Here is a 16,664-nt window from a genome sequence, read left to right on the forward strand (position 1 = left end):
AACATGGGAAGAGTAGTAGAAACAAAGGAAATGTTGCCCAATTTTATTTTCCCTAGAAAATAGTCACGCGTTCTTATAGTCGATTAACTGACGTTGATGCGAATTCTCTTGAAGGTAAAGACGCGAATATTGAAGAGGAACGATCAAGCGGTAGAATAGCTAAAGGAAAAGGTATGTAAGGCTAGTCCTTTCTTTCCAAGGCATGAATCCTATGATATGATATTATTTCCATACACTTCCATGGCTTCCTTATATTCTGGAACCAAGAGCCTATGTTCATGGATAGCCACGTGGGATAAGAATAAAAGACATGTTATGAGCACGATAACGGAGATGATAAGCTTAAGACTAAAGATTCTAAAGTTCATGGTATAATGTTTAAACAAAGCTAAAGACATTAACTACGATCTATTAGTAATGCTTGATGTATACACTCACCTTATATACTAATTCTTTCAAGGTGAGGCGGAATACCTATGAATGCTCCATAATGTAAGCGGGGGATCTTGACCTTACGTCACCCCGACATTTTTATAGATTGTTCATAAGCCTCAATGCATGTCCTATGACCAATGTTTCGAGAAACTATGAGTCTATGCTCATAAAGGATTTCATGTGAGATAGAGGTAAGAGATACGCTATAGAAATGATAATGGAAATGATGAGCTTAAGCCCAAAGATTATAAAGACTATCATACGATATTTATACGAAATTCTTGCTACGAATATGATGTGATTTTCATAGATTGTCTTTAAATTTAAATGTGTGCATTAATGAAAGGTTACGATAAGCTTATAAGATGTATATGATGGCAATGATAATGATGAGATATATTGATCCTTGTATGATGCATGTGATATGGTCGAGCCACTACGTGGCCGAATACGGAAGATATGTATGTGATATTGTCGAGCCACTACGTGGCCGAATACGGATACTGTCGAGCCACCACGTGGCCGAATACGGATAATGTTTTATGTGTATGAGAAGCTACGGTACTACGATGATGAATTATATGACATGATGATGTATACGCTATGATGGTTCATGTACGACGATTATGTATGAAATGCATTCATCCTTAAAGGTCGCGTAGGTTTTGCCTTCACCCCATGACTTATGATTTCTCTATTATGTTTGTTTCATTCATGCCTTACATACTCAGTACAATATTCGTACTGACGTCCGTTTTCTTTGGACGCTGTGTTCATGCCCACAGGTAGACAGGGAGACGACGCAGACCTTTAGGAGCTATCAGCAGATTTGCAGTAGCACTCCATTATTTCGGAGGTGCTAATCGGGTTATACTTTTGTGTATATATATATATGTATAAATATTTTGGGCACGACGGGGTCTTGTCCCGTCCATATGTCTAGTACTCTAGTAGAGGCTTGTAGATACGTATGTGTGGGTTATATGGTCTCACAAGGTCACTACTGTATACACGTATATATGTGTACATTATCTTTTGATAGCCAAAGGGCTTATGTATATAAAAGTATTTACGTTCTTTAATGAAAAATGATTTTCTTATGACTATGAGTTTATGAACGAAAAAGGAGGCTTAATGAGTATGATGAGTAGTAGAACAAGCGGTGCTCGGTGGTCAGCCCCGGGTACCCGTCACGGCCCCTAGCTGGGTCGTGACAAATATGCACTAAATCCAATGATCATTAGAGTGAATTGATGTGAACTATTTGATTCACCCACATTTAGTGATAAGCAAATGAAATCAACGATATTTAGTGATCAATATATAATACTTAATCAATTTGATAATATTTTGAGTCTAAAAAGATGATCTACTAAGTCAGTATGCACTAAATTGAGTGATTATTATAGTGAATTGATGTGAACTTCTTGATTCATTCATATTTAGTGATAAACAAAGGAAATCAATTATATTTAGTGATCAATGTATAATACTTAATCAATTTGATGTATTTTGAGTCAGGAAAGATGATCTACTAAGTTAGTATGTACTAAATCGAGTGATCGTTAGAGTGAATTGATATGAACTACTTGATTCACTCATATTTAGTGATAAACAAATGAATCAACGATATTTAGTGATCAATATATAATACTTAATTAATTTGATAGTATTTTGAGTCAGGAAAGATGATCTACTAAGTCAGTATGCACTAAATCGAGTGATTATTAGAGTAAATTAATGTGAACTACTTGATTCACCCATATTTAGTGTTAAACAAATGAAATCAATCATATTTAGTGATGAATATATATATGGATTAGATGGACAATTCTAAGTGTATTCTTAGAACAAATACTACAATTGCTGCAATAGATACTACAGTTGTTGCAACAGGTACTACCCTTGTGTCACGACCCGACTAGAGGGCCGCGATGAGCACCCGGTGCTACCCCACCCGGGCACCCCTTAACACACATTCACATAATATCTAGGCGATTCATAAATTAAGTCATGCATTCTAGTCATCAATCATATTATTCCCGTTGGGCGACAATCATCTTGGATAACATCATAGGCATCTATGCCACATCAAATGTACAAGGCCGACGAGGCCAACAAAATGATATACAAAACATAGGCCGACAAGGCCAAACATATCTACCCGCATACACATGTCTACAAGCCTCTAAGAAGAGTATACATATCACATGAGCGGGACAGGACCCCGCTATGCCCATGACTATATACACAAAAGAATAAGTACCCAAAAGCTATGGCTCCGAATGAAATGGAGCTCTGCTATGTAATCTCTGAGAAAGCTGCTATGGATCAAGTCTGTCTCCCTGTGCACCTGCGGGCATGGCGCAGCGTCCACAAACAAAAGGACGTCAGTACGAAGAATGTACTGAGTATGTAAAGCATGATCAATATCGATATAGAAGCACAATATACAACATATGAAGTAGCATAGGAGGGGAGACAATAATATCATCATCATGGCACTTACTTACTTTCCATAGGGACTTTCCATTCCTAGTGCGTATCCGCATACATACATCCATATCCGTACTTAATTACCCTCATAATCATTTACATCTCTTATACATAGCATATTCACATATATACATATATACATAGATACATAGCGTGCCCGACCATAAAGGTTCGGTGTTTCATACATACTTGGCCAACCAAGGCTCAAGGTTATATCTACCTGGCCCTACCAAGGCATCAGGGTTATCCGTACCGTCTGCAGACGTGCGCGCGCGTTACGTAATCATATACATACTTTACACATATTCATATACATATACATATATTCTTACCCGACATCATAAGCTCGGGGTCTCATTATAGCCCTTCATAGGCACATATACACCTAATAGCTCATAAGCGTCTTTAACATCATTTTTACTCTTATCATCATACTATCATCATCGTTATCGTGACATCTATATTCTAGGCTTACTCGTCATATGAGGAACTTAGTACAATCGTAGTACATCTCAAGCATCGTGAGCTTACTAGCTCGGAAGATCAATCGTTGAAGAAATCATAGACTCATAGAGGATTTAGACGTTTGGCCAAAGAACCATGCCTTATGAAAGAAGGGTTAGCCTTACATACCTTTTTGTCGAACTATTCTACACTTGCACGTACTCCTTCGGTGCTCACGTTTCTACCTTCATTAAGGTCATACTATCATTAGAATCGATAACTAACACACATGGCCAAAGCTAGAGAAAATCGGACAGCATCTCCTTTATTTATACAGCATTTGTCCATATCGTAATTCAACTCCCAAACGTCAACAATACATTCATAATATCATATCAATGGCCATTAATCATCCACATTATCCACATTATCAAGGTTTCTCAATTTACTTTCATTTGTCCATGTTCATGGTCACAACACCCAACTTCGTCCATTCATATACAATGTCTATTTCATGGTCTTAACGTCATTTATAACACACTCATGTCACAACACAATAACAATCATGATTCAATTCAAACTATTTCTAAAAAACGTCACTATTCATCATTCATAACCCATTTTGCTATACTCTTCTAATGACCAAGCATTTTAACTCTCAAATACCTGAAACAACATATGAATATCATGAATCTTACCTTAGATGTTGTAGGAACAAGCTTTAGTTGATAATACTCCACTTTGAGCAAAACCTTAGTTTTCCTCCATTTGGATTTCTTGACTTGAATGGTCTTTAATGGGTTTCCTTACCCTTGATTCACCTGATTTATGTTCTTGATGGCTTAAAATCCTTGAAAACTTGTGTAATAAATGTAGAGAGATGTTTTAGAGAGAAGGGATGAAATGTGGAAATGATTTTATGAACTTGGTCCCTATTAAATAACCCATTCACTGATCTGTCGGGTCCATTATACGGTCCGTATAATCGTTATACGGTCTGTATAATTGACCGTAAAACGTGCCTTTCCTTCACCCTTCACTGTGACCATTTGACGGTTCATTATACGGCCCGTAAAAATTTATACGGTCCGTATAATTGACCGTAAAATTGCACCAGTGAGCAACCTTCGCTGTGATGGTTTTACGGTCCATTATACGGTCCGTAAAACATTATGCGGTCCGTATAATGTGCCGTAAAACTCACCAGTCCACTGAACTTGTTCTCGTCACTTAGTTGATCTCCAATCCTTATAGAACCTTCTTAACACTTGTTTAACACTTCATTAGCAATCTAAGAGACGTTATAACTCTTTCCCAAAATGCCCTTAAGTCATCATTAACCCGATACTCGTATTTCACTAGTTCATTCACTTGCATACCAACGGAAGATTTTTCCGAGGTGTAACAACTTGCTACAACAGATACTGTAGTTGTCACAAAGGATACTACATTTGTTCCAATAGATACTACACTTGTTGCAACGGATACTACACTTGCTGCAATATATACTACTTGGCTCACCTATATTTAGTGATCAATAAAGGGAATCAGCCATATTTAGTGATAAACAATGGAAATCAACCATACTTAGTCATAAACAATGGAAATCAACCATATTTATTGATCAATATATATACTTAAGCAATTTGATGGTGTTTTGGGTCAGGATAGATGATTAACTAAGTCCAATACGCACTAAACGGAGTGATCATTAGAGTGAATTGATGTGAACTACTTGATTCACCCATCTTTAGTGATAAACAATGGAAATAAACCATATTTATTGATCAATATATATACTTAAGCAATTTGATGGTGTTTTGAGTCAGGATAGATGATTAACTAAGTCCAATACGCACTAAACGAAGTGATCATTGGAGTGAATTGATGTGAACTACTTGATTTACCCATATTTAGTGATAAACAATGGAAATCAATCATATTTATTGATTGATATATATACTTAAGCAATTTGATGGTGTTTTGGGTCAGGATAGATGATCAACTAAGTCCAATACGCACTAAACGGAGTGATCATTGGAGTGAATTAATGTGAACTACTTGATTCATCCATATTTAGTGATAAACAATGGAAATCAACCATATTTACTGATCAATATACATACTTAATCAATTTGATGGTGTTTTGGGTCAGGATAGATGATCAACTAAGTCCAATGCACTAAATGGAGTGATCATTGGAGTGAAGATTATAGTATGCACTTTAAGCTATCTAATACTTCCCTTAACCTTGTAAGGATTTCGTAATCACCTTAAGTTCACATTATCCTACTCACAAGGCAACAAATCCGGAATTTTCGAGGTGTAACACTTCTGGGGTGTAGCAGATTTCCTTGATCTACTTCATTTCCATCATCAGTTTCTTCATCTTCTAGTTCTTCTTCACTTTCTTCATTTGTATATATGTTTCTTAGCTCTGTTCTTCATCTCTTTTTGAGGATTGATTGTCGGTTTGGCTGCTAATTTGACTATATCTTTTCTCAACATTTGTTGATTCATAAATAAATTGTCTACTTATTGCAACAAGTGTAGAACTTGTTGCAAAAAATTACAAATCTGTAGGATATCTTCTACCAACAGAACCAAATAACTGAATCTATGTCCAACAGATTTGTAGTTGTTGCAACAAATTATCTACTTGTCGCAAAAAGTGTAGAACTTGTTGCAACAACTAAAAATCTGTTGGATAGCTTCTACAAACAAAAGCAAATAACTGAAGCTATGTCCAACAGATTTGTAGTTGTTGCAACAGATTGTCTACTTGTTACAACAAGTGTAGAACTTGTTGCAACAACTAAAAATCTGTTGGATATCTTCTACAAACATAAGCAAATAACTGAAGCTGTGTCCAACAGATTTGTAGTTGTTGCAACAGATTGTCTATTTGTTACAACAAGTGTAGAACTTGTTGCAACAACTAAAAATCTGTTGGATATCTTCTACAAACATAAGCAAATAACTGAAGCTATGTCCAACAAATTAGTGAGTCGTTGCAACAGATTGTCTACTTGTTGCAAAAAGTATAGAATTTTTCGCAACAACTATAAATCTGTTGGTTATATTCTACAAATAGAACCAGATAAATACAAGGACAAGAACAAAAAAACTATCTGTTGGATATATTTTCCTAAACCCTGAACCATACCAGGACAACAACAGAAAAACCATCTATTTCACTACAAACACATAACAATAACAACCTGGATTTTATCCAAACTTTTCCTAAACCCAAAAAATATAATCCAAAACTTCCTTTCAAGATTTTTTTTTTTTGTAGTTGGGGGAGGGGGGGGGGGGGGGGGGGTTGCAAAAAATAAAAAATAAAAACTTTTCAAAACTTCTTTTTTGGGTGGGTGGGGGAAGTAAGAAACCAAAAAAAATAATTCAAAACTTCTTTCCAAGAAAAAGCATTTTGTGTGTGCATGGGGGGGGGGGGGGGGGGTGTGCAAAAAATTTCAAAATTAAAAAAAAAAATTGGTGGGGGAGGGGGGGGGGGGGGGTGGGATGAAAAAACAAATAAAGTAAATCAATTTAAAAAAAAAAATTGTGGAGGGGGAGGGTTGGGAGGAAGAGGAGGTAGGGTGAAAAAATAAATAAAGAAAATCAAAATATTAAAAAAAAATTAGTGGGGAAGGGGTGGGAGGAGGAGTGGGGGCTCGTAAAAAAAAATTTGGGCTGGGGAGGGGGATGAAAAAACAAATAAAGAAAATCAAAACTTTTTTAAAAAAAAATGGGCGGGAGGGGGCGTGGGGAGGGGTGGGAGGAGGAGAAGGGGGCGGCTGGTGAAAAAGAAAATTAAAAAAAAACATTTTTTTTTTGGATGGGGTGGGGAGGCAGGGGGCGGGGGAGGGGTGGGAGGAGGAGGGGGTGGCTGGTGAAAAAGCAAATAAAAAATTTAAAACTTTAAAAAAAAAAATTGGGAGGGGGGACTAGGGCGGGGGGGGGGGGGGGAGGGGTGGGAGGAGGAGAAGGGGGTTGGTGGGTTTTTTGGATTAAGTTGGGGTCTTTTTATATTTTATAATAGATTAAGAAGTTTGAAAAAATACATTTTGGACACCAAATTTCATAATCCCAAATTTAATTGGATTTTGCTTTCAAGTGGCCCCCATGAGTCACCCATACTAATTTCACAACTAAAAGGTCACCTATAGCTAATACTCACTTGTTATAGTAGTAAGGTTCTTTTTTTCAATTTTAAAATTTTTGTGCGTCTTTTTTGTCTTTCTTCGATAAAATTTAGATGCCCATAATCACAAAAGAAATTAAGAAAGAAGTAGACAAACAAAACATGGGCATATAAAAATGAACAATAGCTTGTCGTTTATAGCTACGTAGCAACTAAACCCGTCAACCGGTTTGGGTTAACCGGTTCAAACCGGTAACCGGATCGGTAAAATCGAAACCGGTTGAACCGATTACCGGTTCCGGTTAACCGTATATTAACTACCGGTTCCGGTTTCTATTTTTTTGGAACCGGAACCGGACCGGTTAAACTGGTCGATTTGTTTTTTTTAATTGTAGTCGTTGGGCTGCTAATTTTGACCGTTGGGCAACGGTCCATTTGCAAAAATAGCCGTTGCCAAACGGTCCCAAACCCATTCCCCCCCCCCCCCCCCCCCCCCCCAAACCCCCCAAACTTTTTTTAACACTTTAACCATCCCCCACCCCTATATAAACCCCTCTCCATTTTCATTTTAATCCACACCAATTCACTCTTCTGTTTCTCTCAAATCTCAATCTCTCAATTATAGTTACTTTGCAACAATTAGCTACTTTAAATTTCTCTCAAATAAATATTATAAAGTCTTATTATAGTTCCAATTATTAATTTTGCAATTATAATATTGTTGGTGGAGTTGGTGATTTTGCAACAATCCGAAGTAGCTTTGGTGGATTTGCAATTCTAGCCGCCTTCACTTTGTTGGAAATTAGTCCAGCAATTTGGTACCTTCGTTCCAACTCTATCTTTATTTTTCGCAATTTAATTCTAGCAATTTAATTTGTTGCAATTTATTTTCTTGTGATTTATTTGAGTGTGATTTAAATTAATTCTATTTAATAATAGCGAAGAGATTTAGACGTGGTGCCGGTAGTAGTGGTATTGTTAGGGGTGGGCTTAATGAGGAAACATTTGTGGAAGAAACACCTAATTTAGGTATTAATGTTGGTGAAAATAATCCACTTGTAGGTTATGAGGAAATGCAACAACATTATACCGACACTTTTAATGAAATTGATGATGATGATGATGATGATGAAACACAAGCCCCCGAAAATCCCATATGAGGTACATGTCCTGCACAATCACATACACAAGACAAACCACCTAGAACTCGTAAGTCAACCGCTAAAATTTGAAAATTTATGACTAAGGATAGAGAAAGCCAAACAGTTAAATGTACCCTATGTGAATAAGTATTTGCTTTTAGGCAAAGAACTAGTAAGGATGGTAGAACGGGTACACTAAATGGTCATATGAGAAAGAAACATATGGATGTTTGGGGAGAGAAAATGGGTTCAAATGTGGGGGGTATTCAAATGACGATAGACCCACGAACCGGTAAAATTTTTAAGTATGACAAGAAAAAAGAGCGTGTAGAATTAGCTAAAATGGTAGCTTATGATTGTTTACCATTTTCCTTTCCTTCGGGTTTGGGGTTTGCTACTTACATTCAACGTTGTTATAATCCGTTATTTGAGGGTATTCCTAGAAGTACTTGCAGAGCGGAAGTTATAGATTTGTATAAAAAATATAGATTTTATTTGCGCCATGTATTTAATTCTTTAAATTGTAATGTTTCTCTTACCGCTGATTTGGGTCTTAGTCTTAACAAGTTAGATTTTTTTGCTATTACATGTCATTGGGTTGATGACAATTGGGTTATACAAAAAATAATTATATCTTTTTTATATGATGAAGGAAAAGGTCGTCACCATGGAAAAGTTTTAGCGGATTCAATGTCTACTATTATGAGATTTTTTAACATTTATAGAAAAACACTTTGTATTGCTTTAGATAATGCTTCTAATAATACAAAGGCAATTTGTCTTTTAAAAAGATAATTAAACCCTCCGCTAAAAAATATTTTTCATGTGAGATGTAATTGTCACATTTTAAACTTAATTGTTAAAGATGGTCTTGTGTGTTTTGACGATTCTATTAAAAAAGTTAGAGATGCGGTTGCATTTCTTTTTTGTAATGCTAATAGGGGAAGACTTAGAGATTTTAAGAATTGTTGTGTGGAAAATAACCTTAGACCTTGAAAAATTTAAGTAAAAATTGAGACTAGGTGGAACTACACTTACATTATGCTACAACAAGCATATGAGTATAGGATTCCCATACAACAAGTTCACAACAAATATAATATTAATAATGATGATTGGTTAAATTTTACGCATTGGGAAGATTTTAAGGAATGTGTTGAACTATTAAAAAAAATTTATAATGCAACTCTTGTTTTTTCTAAACAATTCTATCCCACGGTAACCGGAATTTTAGCCTACTTAGCGGAAATAGCTAGAGTTTTACAAGAGCACAAATATAAACCCGGTTATCAAGCGGCTATTTTTGATATGACAACAAAATTTAAGAAGTATTTTTTTCTCATCCCAACTTTATTTATATTGGGTTCTCTTTTAAATCCTTGTTTAAAAGTGTTTTATACTAGAGCATTGGTTGGTCAAATTTATACATTTTTAGAAATTGAAGAGGGAGTTCAACCATCTTTAGCTGAAGCCGAACTCGCTATTGATGATGAGTTTAGAAAAGTTTTTACTCATTATTCTAATTTGGAAGAACATGTTACACTCGTTTCTCTACACCCTACTACTTCTCAAAGTAGCAAAAAGGGCTTGTCGGGTTTGTTGCATTTAAAAGTTTTACATTCACAGCCAACTCCTTCTTGTAGTGCAAACTTTGATGAATATAACTCTTATTTGATGCAGCCAAATGTGGATATCAAGGAACTAGATGAGTTGGACGTCTTAGCATGGTGGAAGAAATACAAGGCAAGTCATCCGATACTCTCAAGAATGGCTCGAGATATCCTTACTGTTCAAGTATCAACTGTGGCTTTGGAGAGTACATTTAGCCAAGGAAGACAATAAATTGGAGACCATAGACACTCATTATCCGGCTTTAGCTTGTAAGTACTAGTGTGCATTCGCGATTGGATTAGATCGGAGCGACGCAGCCAAAACTTAAAAGCGGAGGAAGGCGAAGAGGAAAAGATTGAAGATTTGATAGCAAGTGCACCGGACCAAATAGAAGATTTTGAAGATATCTCCATGGCCGAATATGATATGGGAGAAATTAACCAAATGATTGAGAATTGGTGATTTTATTATTATACTATTTCTTTGCAACTCATGTATTATTTGCAAGTTAAAAAAAAACTACAACTTGCAAATAAATGTCACTACAAAAAAATGCTTAAATTGCGGCGGTTTAATAGCGGGGGTCAGCTACAACCCCCGCAAATTTCATTAAATAGCGGGGGTTTACATGTCCGACACAAATAAAAGAAACTAGCGGGGGTTTGGAACCTCCACCATCTAGGAAACAAAAAATAGCGCGCAACTTTTCCGTCACTCTTTTTTTTGGCTCTTTTTGCTCTTATCTTTTCCCCCTCTCTCAAAACCCTCTGCCTCTCTCACTACTTTTTATTTCTTCCGCATTTTCCTTTTCCTTTTCTCACCGTGAACCATCCCTTTTTGCCACCATCCAAACCACCCCAAAACCCCATCTGAAACATACTTGAAACAACCAAAAACAGAATACCAAACCGATCCGTAGCCCACTTAATTTCACCCCAAAATCACCATTGTCACCACCTTCGTTTCCACCAAAAATCAGCACCAAACACCCAGTTTTCTTTTCCGGCAAGGTTCGGATTTCCCACCAAAGATTTCGTTCAGTCGAGGTTTCCGGTTTGTTTTATTGTTCATTTCAAATGCTGTACTTATTCCTCAGATTCGGTAATCAGAAAGCTTACCTTTGAGGTCCATTTTCCCTTTTTCCTTTAAAGCTTATGTATGGTCCATTATGGAATTTGATTATTGTGTTTATACTTTGTTCGAAAGCAACGCTATTGATTTGCCTAAGTTTGGTCATATTTTCATTCCAACTGTATCTTGTTATTAAGTGGTGTTTACTTTAACTGTTTTCGAACTAGACCAAACAGACTCAACAAAACCATTAGACTCATTCTAATGAATTGTATTTGTAACTTTGAAATATCCTTTCTCAAACGTCAAATGAAATTGGTCCAAACATGGGTACGAAATTAGTTTTAAATAGAAGTTGGAGTTTTTGAACGAAATTGGTCTTGTCTTCTACTGCTACTACTTCTACTAATCTATCTATTTTCTCAAGTATCTTCTGATTTTTGGTATTTCAGTATATGGGTTTTCCCCTTTCTTAATGTTTTCATGTGATTATATGTTCAAACACCTATGATTTTTTAAAGATTGACGCTTCAATCGCTGATTAATGAATAATCTGAGTTCACTAATTTTTTGGGTTTACCAGGTTCTTCTTCATATTTTGATCGTTTTGCTGCGTGTCTTCACTGCTCAGTTTAGGTGATCTACACAGTTATTAGGTGAGTTTGTTTCCCGATTTCCTCTTTATTTTTCCATCTTTTCTGATTATCAGTGCTGAGTTTTAAATTGAAGAATGCTCTTTTCTGTGTTTTGAGTCTTCCATGGAAGATTTAGCTTACTTTCACCTAAATTTTTTGGCTAATTGGTGATAAATCTCTACACCTCTGTTGTGCGTGTTCAGCTGCTTCGCTGTTTTCATGGTTTATTCTTTATTTTAAACTGTTTTAAGCTTTTCAAAGTGTAGTAAGAATGGAACTGCTATCAAACTTGCCTTGAAGGTGTTTGACAAATTGCCTGAAAGAACAAACTTTTCGCTGTGTTAGGACCCTCTTAAATCCAGATTGTTTAACCAAAAAATAGCTTTGAATAGGATGTTTCAAAAAAGAAAAAGGGACACGGAAAAGAGAAAACTTACATCTATAATCTTCATATTACTATATTCTCCCCCAAAAAACCATGAATTGGAAGGGGAAAAAAAATATGCAAAAGAGGGAGGAAGGAAGAAAGAAATACAGAAAACATACCAAAAAACCATGTTAGATTATGTATGTTCTCTGTTAGAATTAATTATTTTTTCATTTTCTATTATGTTCACTTATGCTAATAGGCAACTCATTTTCTTTCTCATGAATTCTTATAGGTGATATTGTTGCACACTAATCTAATTTTTTAATGGATAAAATTAAAAAGCGTTCTAGGTCGCATTGGATTGTAGACGCAATAGGTAAATACTTTTGACTATCAGTACATATTCAACAGTCCCTTCTAAGTTGTTGTTCATCTCTCTCGTGGCTTCAACTGATCTCTTTTCTTATTATAGATTCAGAAGAAAATATCAGGAAACTCAGAGTGAAAGTTAATGAAGTGATCAATTTAACGTGTGAAGAACGTATTGTGGTTGATTTTGATTACTTGGATGAACCATTTGGAGATGGACGCGGCCTTCTTTCACGCTTTTGTGGAATTTTGGCGTGTGACTGCTCTTTATTTCCAATCAACTTTGAGAAATGGTTAAGTTTACCTATTTCATACTTCAACCGCGTCTTCGATCAAATTATAAAGGTATAAGCTCTATATTATTACAACTATATCACTGTCTCTTTTTTTGTGAGAAGCACAACTATATCAAATTATAAAGGTATAAGCTAACCAATGTTTTATTCTTGAAGCCCAAGTTCTTCTTTAGGACAACCGAGTCAGTTGCAATGGGACATGTCTATAAATCTATTGGAAAGAAGTGGGCTGCAAATAAAAATAACTTGTGGAAGACACATGAAGACCTACTTAAAAGTAAAACTGAGATTATTGAAAGTGTGCCGGATGGGATTCCACGTGATCAATGGATTTCTTTTGTTGATTACCAATATAAAGATTCAACAAAGGTACTTATGTAACTGCTTATACTAGTCTTTCTAATTATATAATTATATGTTTTTCTAATTGAGTTTCAAGTATATTTTTATAAGGCAATGCGATTAAGAAATGCTGAAAATCTAAAGAAACAGACTATACCACACACAGACGGCTCCAAAGCCAATGCTACGAGAAGGGCTGAAATGGTGAGTAAATTAACTTGCTATGTAATTATTTCTATGTAGTAAATAATTCTGATTTGATTTTTATTTATAGATGGCTCAGACTGGACAAAGGCCTGGACGCACAAATATACCTTGCTACACATAAGAATCAAGATGGAGTATATGTTAATGAAGCAACAAAAGAAATATGCGTAAGTTTCTGTGAATTCTCAACTTATCTCAAGAAACAAATCATGAGGATTGGGGAGTAGGGCAAATAATTGAAGTGAGCTAATGCTGATATTTGTATATTCTGCTTCATAGTTAAAAGCCATATCTCTTAAGTTCTGTCTTCTTTAATATCATGCGTTCCTATTGGTTTATTTGTGACAATGAGTTTTGTATGTGTAGGAAAAAATTGAGTTAGCTTTAAGCCAAAGCACCATAGACGAGTCCCAAATTTCGCGAAATGATGCCGTCGACAAGGTGCTAGGAGAAGAGCACTCTTGGAAGGTGAGGTTCTTGGGATTAGGACCTGTCCCCAGTAAAGTTTTTAAAAAAGCAAGACCTCGTTTCAGCAGTACAAGTGCTTCAAGAAGTGAAGGTTCATGTTCGTCCCAATGTCAACAGAACCATAAGAAAATGATAAATGCTCAGGAAAAAATGATGAATGCTTTCAAGGCATATATGATAATGAAAGAAGGGACGATACCAGAACAGTTTGCGGGGTTCTTTGCTTCTTCTTCGGCGGTTTCTCCTACAACAGTAAGTAAAGTTCTTCATTTCTTTTTCATTTAATTGGTCTGAAATTTTTTGGATTTGATTTCTCTTTGAAAAATGACGAGATTGTTGTGGCTGTTATTGTATGTTGGTTTATTTTGTGTCCGGAAAAACAGTATCGGCATTCAGATGATCCAATTGTAATATGATGGTCCTTTCCTATCCACTGTTGGGATGTATGATTCAACTGTGTAGAATCCTTTCTCAATGCCTGCTTAAGGAAATCAAGTTTTTAGTGATTAGGAAGAAAAAAAAAAAGGGAGACTTCTCTTTGTGTCAATGAAGTCTGGTTTGTTGTGTAACAAATTGAAGCTGTATAAGAAACAATCAAACAGAGAGTAAAAACAGAGTAGTACATTCTGGTTTGTTGTGTACTAAAATAATAGATAAGAGTTCCTAGTCCTGAGATCACTCACTAAAAGTTAGATGTTAGCAATTCCGACATCTCAGCAACTTGTTCCTAGTACTAGTGTTGTTCTTGGACGGATAAAGAATAAAAACACTGCTAATTTGACGAATTGGGAAGCAAGAAAAGGTGCTATTGAGAGGAGAAAGGGATTTAGAGGAAGTGAAGAGAGAGCGTAAAGAAGTCAAAAAAACTATACTACAGTAGTATACTACTATTTTGTTAGATAAATAAAGATAATTTTACTGTCATGTACCAAAATAAGACCTAATTACCTTTTTTTTTTAAATAGATACTGCTACTAGTAGCAATTTAAGAGAATATATGATAGAGCTATTTTCACCCAATACCCGATACACAATGATTTTGAGGTGTATGGTGTAGTTTGAATTGATTCTTGACCTTAAATTTTGACGAACTACTATGGATTAATAAAGAAAATAGAATCATTTTTATGTTTAAAGATTTGATTTTGAGGTGTTTAAAGATTTGATTTTGAGGTGTTTGGCTACTGACTTATTTTCTGTGTGAATTGATTCTTGGCCTTAAATTTTGATGAATTAATATAGAAAATAGAATCATTGTGTAATGATTTGAACCTCCTACTGACTGTTCATGGTACTGGAAGAAGATATGCTCCATTAGAGATAAATTTAAAGCTGGATATGTGGGAAATGGGTGGATAACACAGAGTGGTAGCTACAAAATTCATAGTGGCTATCAATGGAGGAAAGGAGACCAAGAATCATGGTATTGGGAGAGGTGGTGTGGAATAAACTCAATATACCAAAATAGAGTTTCATTTGCTGGATAGTAGGATATGACAGGATCCTTACAAGATCAAGACTACAAAAAATAGGGGTGTGCCATGATAACAAGTGTGTCATATGTGAGGAGCAGGAGGAAAAAACTGAACACCTCTTCTTTCAGTGTCATTTCTCACAGGAATGTTTAAGGAAAGAGTGTCGTATAAATTTGGACCGAGGGAGTAGTATTTATATGAAACTGATTGTAGCTAGTGTGAGATGAAAAAGAGGTTTAGTTACTTTTGAATGTGATTGATGCTTAATTCTCTACTATGTATTATTTTCTACTGTATGAAAAAGAAGCTTGAAGAAAAAGGACAATACTTCTAATTTGTGGCAGTAATGTAGCCACCTTAAAATCTTAAATGCAAAAACTTAAAACCACAGAGATAGTGCCCCTATAATTAGTGTGATGTAGTTCAACATCATTTTCATGCATTAACTAATGCTAGTAATTTTGGATGCCATGTTACGTGACAGCTAACTACTTTTTTTGGATGCTCAATTGAAAATGATGTATGTGATCATAAATGTTGTTTTAAGATCCATATATGACTTCCTTCCTTTATTTTCACATGGTTCATTACAAATTTTGTTGTACGAAAGTAAATCACGAATCCTTGCCCTAAATCATATTGGGCACTCTTTTTTATCTTTCCAAATATTAATGCTGGTGATATATTCTAGTACTAGTTATGTGAATTCGTTTTTACACTCTGCTGCTGTATTTTGTATACTTTTGGTTGGTGTATATACTCATGGATTAACACGTTCTTTAATTGTCATTCAATGAGTTGATAAGATATTATATAAGATTGTAAGTGAGCAGTTGGATTTCCAAATTAAACTTGAATAAAGAGTTGTGGTGTTATCAGGATAGTAGCTAACTCTATTTCTATGCTTTTCATTATGCAGCCAAGTGATGTGGCGAGTGGATCCCTTTCGCCCATGGACGCAAGAAGATCATGCGGTGATAGTAATCCTAGTGACAACCGTTGATTTCATTGTATTGTTTGGTAGGAACGGATGTTAGAATGCTGGAGTGAATGTATTGTGTTTAAATTTAGTTTTTGAGTGATCTGATAATGCTACTTAAATTTTTAGTTTCAAAAGCTAATGGTACTTTATGATAACATTTGTGATTTTAAGATA

The 16,664-nt window shown here is 35.5% G+C and overlaps 1 protein-coding gene across 4 annotated transcripts; it reads left to right on the forward strand.

Moving 5' to 3' along the window:
• The first annotated feature begins 10,839 nt into the window (after positions 1–10,839).
• LOC132630970 (uncharacterized) lies at positions 10,840–16,664 on the forward strand. Of its 4 annotated transcripts, none has more exons than XM_060346564.1 (9): positions 10,840–11,400; positions 11,930–12,002; positions 12,644–12,727; positions 12,824–13,065; positions 13,173–13,385; positions 13,470–13,562; positions 13,633–13,732; positions 13,932–14,285; positions 16,428–16,664. In XM_060346564.1, the coding sequence occupies exons 3-7, from the start codon at positions 12,676–12,678 to the stop codon at positions 13,684–13,686; spliced, it is 654 nt and encodes a 217-aa protein (XP_060202547.1). In that variant the 5' UTR covers positions 10,840–11,400; positions 11,930–12,002; positions 12,644–12,675; the 3' UTR covers positions 13,687–13,732; positions 13,932–14,285; positions 16,428–16,664. The 4 variants fall into 4 exon arrangements, 2 of the variants coding, with proteins under 2 accessions (XP_060202547.1, XP_060202548.1); XM_060346565.1 differs by having other exon boundaries at positions 10,840–11,376; XR_009578751.1 differs by lacking the exon at positions 12,644–12,727 and having other exon boundaries at positions 10,862–11,376.

This window comes from Lycium barbarum, chromosome 3, assembly GCF_019175385.1.
Source record: "Lycium barbarum isolate Lr01 chromosome 3, ASM1917538v2, whole genome shotgun sequence".
Lineage (NCBI taxonomy): Eukaryota > Viridiplantae > Streptophyta > Magnoliopsida > Solanales > Solanaceae > Lycium > Lycium barbarum.

What these genes read in the sequence shown, in the direction of transcription:
- LOC132630970 (XM_060346564.1), top strand. Translation starts at nt 12,676, where the DNA reads ATGGATAAAATTAAAAAGCGTTCTAGGTCGCATTGGATTGTAGACGCA. An exon ending in TCTTCGATCAAATTATAAAG is followed by an intron (nt 13,066 to 13,172) that starts GTATAAGCTCTA and finishes TTATTCTTGAAG; the next exon opens with CCCAAGTTCTTCTTTAGGAC. An exon ending in AATATAAAGATTCAACAAAG is followed by an intron (nt 13,386 to 13,469) that starts GTACTTATGTAA and finishes TATTTTTATAAG; the next exon opens with GCAATGCGATTAAGAAATGC.